Genomic DNA, 8462 nt, shown 5'->3' with positions numbered 1-8462 from the left:
ATTTTTCTAATATTGTGGTGTCATAATGTCCATGTCCTAAGGCCAGATATTGTGGCTAGATGTAATACAAGTTTGCGTCTGATACAGTCCAAGACAAATTGTATAATTTCCTCTACTTTTACACCTCTCTTACTTGTACAGTGGAACCCCGAGTTTCATCCTTAACCCTTTGACTGTCGCGGCCGTATATATACGTCTTACGAGGTACCGTGTTTGACGTATATATACTCATAAATTCTAGCGGCCTCAAATCAAGCAGGAGAAAGCTGGTAGGCCCACATGTGAGAGAATGGGTCTGTGTGGTCAGTGTGCACCATATAAAAAAAATCCTGGAGCATGCAGTGCATAATGAGAAAAAAAACTCCGACCGTTTTTTTTAATTAAAATGCCGACTTTGTGGTCTATTTTCATATAGTATTTATGGTTGTATTCTCGTTTTCTTGGTCTCATTTGATAGAATGGAAAACATATAGAAATAGAGGTGATTTTGATTGATTTTACTATAAAAAGAACCTAGAAATGGAGCTCAAAGTAGGGGAAATGTTTGATTTTTGCCAATGTTCAAGAGTAAACAAATGATGCCATTGTCCAATAAATGTCCAACTAGCCATTCTGATATGCAGTCATGAATGCGTTGATGTTATTTAAACAATTATTACAGTATTGCAGTAGTCTGCATAATAGTAAGTCTTCTATTTTTTGTTGGAATAAAAATTCAAAATAGAAAGCAAGAGTAATATCAGAGGGGCCTGGAGACATGACTGATGAGCAAAGAAAATGTTATTTTAGAGCCAGGAATGTCTGCATTGTTCATTCTGGACCTTATTTTGAAATTGTCATATTTTTTAGTTTTCGTGAAATTGGCCAAATTGCAAATTTCTGACCACATTATTAGGTAGTTGAAATCGGTAAATGGGCAGTTTCGTGTACTCAATCGATAGAAAAAATGGAGTTCTAAAGAAATAGCTATGAGTTTGGGCGACTGGAACAATGGAATTAGCCGAAAATAGGGTTCAAAGTGGGCGAAATCGCCGATTTGTAAACAGCGCCGAGGTCGCTAACTTCGCGAGAGCATAATTCCGTCAGTTTTCCATCAAATTTCGTTTTTTTTTTGGTGTCATTACAATCGGGAAAAGATTCTCTATCATTTCATAAGAAAAAATAATTTTTTTTTTAAATTTTGCGACACCAGGAGACACCTCAGGATTGGGGGTTGCAACAGTCAAAGGGTTAATCCATTCCAGGAGCTAGGACTAAAGTCGAAAGGTCCTAAAGTCAAAGCAATATTTCCCATAAGAAATAATACAAATCCAATTAATCCGTTCCTGCTGTCAGGAAGCATGACAAAATAGTACTTCAGTATGACACTATTATCAACTCTATGGCTTATTTATCTATTACATTTCTTCTGATATGACATAAACAATATAAATAACATAAAAACCTGATATACACTCTAGAATGAATAAAATATGTATGTCATTACGTATGTGGTGATTGGGGAGGACAGTGGTTCTCCCTTCAGACGTGTTAGTATAAGAGAAAATGGAGTTTGTAAGGCAAACTGCATTAGATCACTTCTTTGATAAGAAAATCATAATGTACAAATGAACTGGTGTATGTTCACTATTTACATACCTTGCAGAAGACAGGCAGAGCGGCTTATGCTGTCAGGAGTTTATTTCATTTTGTCTTTTTTCTATTGCTTAATCGCTTCACTCTTAATGCTACTCTGTCACTGAACTTAACTGCTTTAAACTCCACAACTTGTGCCTGTGCTGGTGTGCAGGAACACACTAAAATCTCTAAGAGTGTGTTGTTAGTCTTGAAGATGCCATATTAATAATAATAACATAAATATGAGATGTTTTTCCAGTCGGCTTGATGGAGTGAACATAAACCATTCGTATCTGGACTGCTAACAACAACAACAACAACAACAACAACAACAACTGGTTTGTTTATAAAACTCGGCGAACCTTCTTCACTCTCATGTACTCATCTTTTTTACTCACCTCTCACTCTACATTAAGATTACAAATATTTTAAGGTAAGTAATGAGTGTACTGTACAGTGGACCCCCGCCTTATGAACGCATCGTGTTATGTTAAATCCGCTGTACGAAGCATTTGAACGCAAAAATTTTTCCTCACCTCACAATAAAAAATTCGCCTTGCGTGATTCATCCGGGATGCGTCCCACGTGTGGCCTCAGCACCAGTGTTTACAAGCCAGCCAGTGCGGTCGCATCTACGCATACATTCGGTACATTTCACATTATCCCAGTGTTTTTAGTGCTTGTAACTGCAAAAGTCACCACGGACCCCAAGAAAGCTTCTAGTGCCATCCCTGTGGTAAAAAGGGTGAGAATTAGTATGGAATTAAAAAAAAAGAGATTAAGGAAATGTGTGCAAAGTGGGTTGAACTGCAAACCTTTACGGATGAAAATCACCCTGACACAGCTACTGCAAGCCGTGTTGGCAACCTGTACAATGACAATGTTATGGCCCATTTTAGGGAAGTCTTAAAGGAACGGGAGGTACAGAGCTCTGTGGACAGATTTGTTGTGCGACAGAGGTCCAGTGACTCAAGCTGGTCCTAGTGGCATTAAAAGAAGGGAAGTAACCCTGGAAAAGGACTTGCTACCTCAAGTCCTAATGGAAGGGGATTCCCCTTCTAAACAATAACTTCCACACTCTCCTCTCCTCCCATCCCATCAATCACCACCAGATCTTCAGTAAAGGTAAGTGTCATGTATTCTGTTCTTAGTAGAGTCGTCTTCAGTTTGTGTGTATTAAAATTAATATTTCATGCGGTAAAAATTTTTTTTTTTTCATGCTTTGGGGTGTCAGGAACGGATTAATTTGATTTCCATTATTTCTTATGGGGAAAATTAATTCAGCTAACGATAATTTTGGCTTACGATGAGCTCTCAGGAACGGATTAATATCGTAAGGTGGGGGTCCACTGTATATGCATTTTATCGTTCTAGGGCACTTTAAAAGCCTAGTATATAATGTAATGTTCACTTGAGAAACAAAGCCAGACTGATTCATGACCGCTGCGCGGGGAGGCACGCAGGTGCAGGCAGGCGGACAGATTTGGTATGCGTGACGAAACATGGGGCACAGTGCGAAACCCGGGACAAAATTTAGCCGAAAAAACAAGTTCTAAACTCTAAGCATATGATACTCAGGGCGGACGAAACTCGGGACTGCACTGTATAATCATGTACTCATTTTCCATTATATTTTTAGTCTCCTCAGTATTGTAAACATTTCTTCACCACTGATTGCCTTTCTGTACCACACATATTTTCCCAATCTAAAATCTTTTTGGTGTTTTTATTTCCAGCTTAAAGTATAAAACATTTTTTCAAAATACACTGCTCATATCTTATTGCTACATAATGCATCATTTATTTCATGCACACACAAGCAGTCACAAGTACAAACAAGTACAGTGGACCCTCGACCAACGATGGCATCGATTAACGATAAATCCGACCAGCGATAAATTTTACGCAAAAATTTTGCCTCGACTAGCGCTTAAAAACTTGACCAACACTATTCGTTCCGTCTGAGACGCGTCCACTTCTGGCCAGTGTTTACAAGCCAGCCAGCCACCGCGGTCACTTCCAAGCATACAATCGGAACATTTCATATTATCACAGCCTTTTTAGTGATTGCACCTGCAAAATAAGTCACCATGGGCCCCAAGAAAGCTTCTAGTGCCAACCCTACAGCAAAAAGGGTGAGAATTACTATGGATATGAAGAAAGAGATCATTGCTAAGCATGAAAGTGGAGTGTCTCCGAGCTGGCCAGGTTGTACACAAAACCCCAATCAACCATCGCTACTACGTATTGTGGCCAAGAAAACGGCAGTCAAGGAAGCTGTTCTTGCCAAAGGTGCAACTATGTTTTCGAAGCTGAGATCGCAAGTGATAGAAGATGTTGAGAGACTGTTATTGGTGTGGATAAACGAAAAACAGATAGCAGGAGATAGCATCTCTCAAGTGATCATATGTGAAAAGGCTAGGAAGTTGCATGAGGATTTAATTAGAAAAATGCCAGCAACTAGTGGTGATGTGAGTGAATTTAAGGCCAGCAAAGGTTGGTTTGAGAGATATAAGAATCGTAGTGGCATACATAGTGTGATAAGGCATGGTGAGGCTGCCAGTTTGGACCAAAAAGCAGCTGAAAAATATGTGCAGGAATTCAAGGAGTACATAGACAGTGAAGAATTGAAACCTGAACAAGTGTTTAATTGTGACACTGACAATGTTGTGAAACACTTTAGGAATGTCATAAGGGAACGGGAGGTACAGGCCTCTATGGACAGATATATTGTGCGACAGAGGTCCAGTGACTCTCAAGCTGGTCCTAGTGGCATTAAAAGAAGAAGGGAAGTAACCCCGAAAAAGGACTTGCCACCTCAAGTCCTAATGGAAGGGGATTCCCCTTCTAAACACTAACACCATCAACACTCTCCCCTCCTCCCATCCCATCAATCATCACCAGATCTTCAATAAAGGTAAGTGTCATGTAACTGTGCATGTCTTCTTCAGTTTGTGTGTATTAAAATTAATATTTCATGTAAATTTTTTTTTTCAATACTTTTGAGTGTCTTGCACGGATTAATTTGATTTCCATTATTTCTTATGGGGAAAATTAACTCGACTAACGATAATTTCGATTAACGATGAGCTCTCAGGAACGGATTAATATCGGTGGTCGAGGGTCCACTGTACTCTACCACTTACAGCCATGCACAACCACCATAACCACCACTGTACAACTCATTTTGAAAAGCCCCTAGTTATGCAGAACATTTCGGACAGGCTAAAACTAGAACTTTAACCCTTTAACTGTTTGTCGTATATATACGTCTTACGAGCCAGTGTGTTTGATGTATATGTGCACTCAAAAATTCTAGTGGCTTCAAATCAAGCAGGAGAAAGCTGGTAGGCCCACATGTGAGAGAATGGGTCTGTGTGGTCAGTATAAAAGAATCCTCCAGCAAGCAGTACATAAAGAAAAAACTCTGACCATGTCTTTGGATTAAAATGCCGACATTGGGGTGTATTTTCTTAGTTTTTATGGTTATATTCTCTTTTTTGTAGTCACATCTGATAGAATGGAAAACATATTATAGAAATGGAGGTGATTTTGATTGGTTTTTACTATGAAAAGGACCTCGAAATGGAGCTCAAAGTAGGGGAAATGTTTGATTTTTGCCGATGTTCAAGAGTAAACAAATAACGTCATTGTGCAATAAATGTCCAACTGGCCATTCTAATATGCAGTCATGAATGGGTTGGCATTATTTATATAATTACAATATTGCAGTAGTCTGCATAACAGTAAATCTTCTATTTTTTGTTTGAATAAAAATTCAAAATAGAAAGCAAGAGTAATATCAGAGGGGCCTGGAGATGTGACTGATGAACAAAGAAGCTATTATTTTAGAGCCAGGAAATGTCTTCGTTGTTCATTCTGGACCCTATTTTGAAATCGCCATATTTTTTAATTTGCATGAAATTGGCCAAATTGCCAATTTCTGACCACTTTATTGGGTAGTTGAAATTGGTAAATGGGCAGTTTCTTGTACTCATTCGATAAAACAAATGGAGTTCTAAAGAAATAGCTATGAATTTGGTTGACTGGAACAGTGGAATTAGCTGAAAATAGGGCTCAAAGTGGGCGAAATTGCCAATTCATAAATATCACCAAGGTCACTAACTTTGCGAGAGCGTAATTCCGTAAGTTTTCTATCAAATTTCATACTTTTGGTGTCATTACCATCGGGAAAAGATTCTCTATCATTTCATAAGAATTTTCCAAATATTTTTCGACGCCAGGAGACACCTCAGGATTTGGGGTTGCGACAGCCAAAGGGTTAAACTACTTTGTTGTATGACTGAAGATGTGTAGATTCTTTGAATGCTTGTTTTAATATAATTGTCTGAAGATAAGATCTAATAATTTAAGTAACAAAACTTTTTATATTAAAATGGTAATTGAGAGAGAATAGTATTAAAGGTATTTTGGCAATTTCAGTATAATTTCTGGGAGATAGGAATTTGGTGGTGACTGTAGGCACTAGTATGAATTAGGATTGAAATCCAGTTAAGCAGTTTGCATTAGCTGTATATTGTATTTGACATTTATATTTGATCTATGTAAATTGACATCAAATTCATGAGTTTATTCACTATTTGTGTGAAGCAGTTGGCAGATGTGGAACTTTTTTTAATTATCTGGTAGTTCCTGAAGGAAGGGAGGAGATATTTGCAGTTTTAAACTGTAATATCGGTGCCCATGTGGCAAGACAGTGATGGTGAAAGTGTTTCTTCTTTATTTTAGGTCACCCTGCCTATGTGGGCAGAGGCCGTTTTTTTTTTTTTGTTTGTTTTTTTTTTGACGCGGCCATTTCCCACTGAGGCAGGGTGATCTAAAAAGAAAGAAAAAAACTTTCATCTTTCAACACTTTCACCATCACTCATACATAATCACTGTCTTTGCAGAGGCACTCAGATATGACAGTTTAGATATCCCAAACCCCTTCTTTACAGTGCAGGCATTGTACTTGCCATTTCCAAGACTCGTGTCCAGCTAACTGGTTTCCCTGAATCCCTTCACAAAATATTACCCTGCTCACACTCCAACAGCGTGTCAGGTCCCAAAAACCATTCATCTCCATTCACTCCTATCTAACATGCTCATGCACACTTGCTGGAAGTCCAAGCCCCTTGCCCACAAAACCTTTACCCCCTACCTCAAACCTTTTCAGGGACGACCCCTACACCGTCTTCCTTCCCCTGCAGATTTATACGTTCTCCAAGTCATTCTGCTCTGTTCCATTTTCTCTAAATGACCAAATCACTTCAACAGCCCCTCTTCATCCCTTTTGACTAATACTTTCAGCAACTCCATACATTCTAATTTCCACACTGTGAATTCTCTGCATAATATTTACACCACATATTGCCCTTAGACAGGACATCTCCACTGTCTCCAGCCTCCTCCTCGCTGCAGCATTTACAACCCATGCTTCACACTCGTATAAGAGTGTTGGTACCACTATACTCTCGTACATTCCCTTCTTTGCCTCCAGGGATAGCGTTTTTTGTCTCCACAGATACGTCAATGCACCACTCACCCTTTTTCCTTCATCAGTTCTATGGTTAACCTCATCTTTCATAAACCCATTTGCTGACAAGTCAACTCCCAAATATCTGAAAACATTCACTTCTTCCATACGTATATATAATGAGGATGTGATACCATTCATGGGAGTGCTAAACTCACAGGAGTCATAGATGTTTGTTCTGCAGGGATTTTTTTATGTAGGGGAAGGAAAGGTGAAAGGGAGGGAGGGAAGGTAGGAGGGAGAGAATGTGAGAGAGGAGGGGAGGTAAGGGGAGAAGGGAAGAAAGGATAGATGGATGGATGGAATGATCCTGAAAAAATGAATAAGGAAGAGGTAGATTTGAAGAATGAAAAGATGTAAGGAGGGGTAGGGATGGCTGGATGGAAGGAATGTGTATGAGGTGTATTCAGGGCCAGATTAAGAAGTCTCCGGGCCCTAGGCTATTCAGATTGGCGGGGCCCCTTTGAGTTACGGGTAAGCGAAGCGACCCCTTCCAGCTTGGGGGTGGGGGGGGGTCGGTGTGAGCCTGTTTAATCCTGTAACCCTATCAGGTACCTCCCTTAACATTTAAAGGCAAAAACAAACATTTATCCATACACATCAGTGTCTATCAACAACACTTCAGTTAATTTGTCACAGTACAAGTCTAGATAACGTGTAATTACTGCAGAAAATTGGAGAGGAATCTCCCATACTCACCCATTAGCGGGAAAACACAGCTGTTTTGATGTAAACAAAGGCGTGTTGAGTGTTGCCATCTATGGTTAGGTTTATTTATTTTTATTTTATTTTATTTCATTATTTATTTTTGTTTTGATTAATTTTTAAAAATCAATTTTGCTTTCCAAACACTTGAACATTTTAGGTAGGGACCCCTTTGCACTTGCACCATGTGCGCAGTCTTGGATGAGCAACTGAACCCCTTGGACCGCGGGGCCCTAGGCAAATGCCTAGTTTGCCTATGCGGTAATCCGGCCCTGGGTGTATTACCCTATTCTTGCAACTGTTCAGTTTTTCCAACATCTTTTTAAAAATAATTAAATTCCAAAGAAACATTAATTTGCATTGGGTTTGTACCATAAATTGTTAATTTTATTCCCCAGTAAGGTTCCAGCATTTATTCGACTTCTGGCACCAGAGGGATCGCTAGAGGTCCATGAAGAAGCTTGGAATGCATACCCCTACTGTAGAACCATTATTTCGGTAAGTGAATGCACTCTGCAGCCTTCTTCAGGAAATTGTTGGCTTTTATTGCTTGGTTTATTTCTTTTGTGTGCCTAATATTATTTTAGATGATGAAGAGCAGCTA

At 39.2% G+C, this 8462-nt stretch overlaps 1 protein-coding gene across 6 annotated transcripts in view; it reads left to right on the top strand.

Annotated features, from left to right (window-relative positions):
* LOC128686363 (phosphatidylinositol transfer protein beta isoform) overlaps positions 1-8462 on the top strand; it is a 62146-nt gene that overhangs the window by 19795 nt on the left and 33889 nt on the right. For all 6 annotated transcript variants that reach the window (XR_011392642.1, XM_053773221.2, XM_053773219.2 and 3 more), the window contains exon 4: positions 8257-8356. Coding sequence is in view for 5 of the 6 variants with exons in the window: in XM_053773221.2 (XP_053629196.1) it covers positions 8257-8356 (100 nt within the window). In the remaining variant the exon portion in view is untranslated. The remainder of the gene's footprint in view (positions 1-8256; positions 8357-8462) is intronic.

This window comes from Cherax quadricarinatus, chromosome 31 (genome assembly GCF_038502225.1).
Source record: "Cherax quadricarinatus isolate ZL_2023a chromosome 31, ASM3850222v1, whole genome shotgun sequence".
Classification (NCBI taxonomy): Eukaryota; Metazoa; Arthropoda; class Malacostraca; order Decapoda; family Parastacidae; genus Cherax; species Cherax quadricarinatus.
Note: the sequence above shows the minus strand (reverse complement) of the source record. Positions and strands in the feature narration are given on the sequence as shown.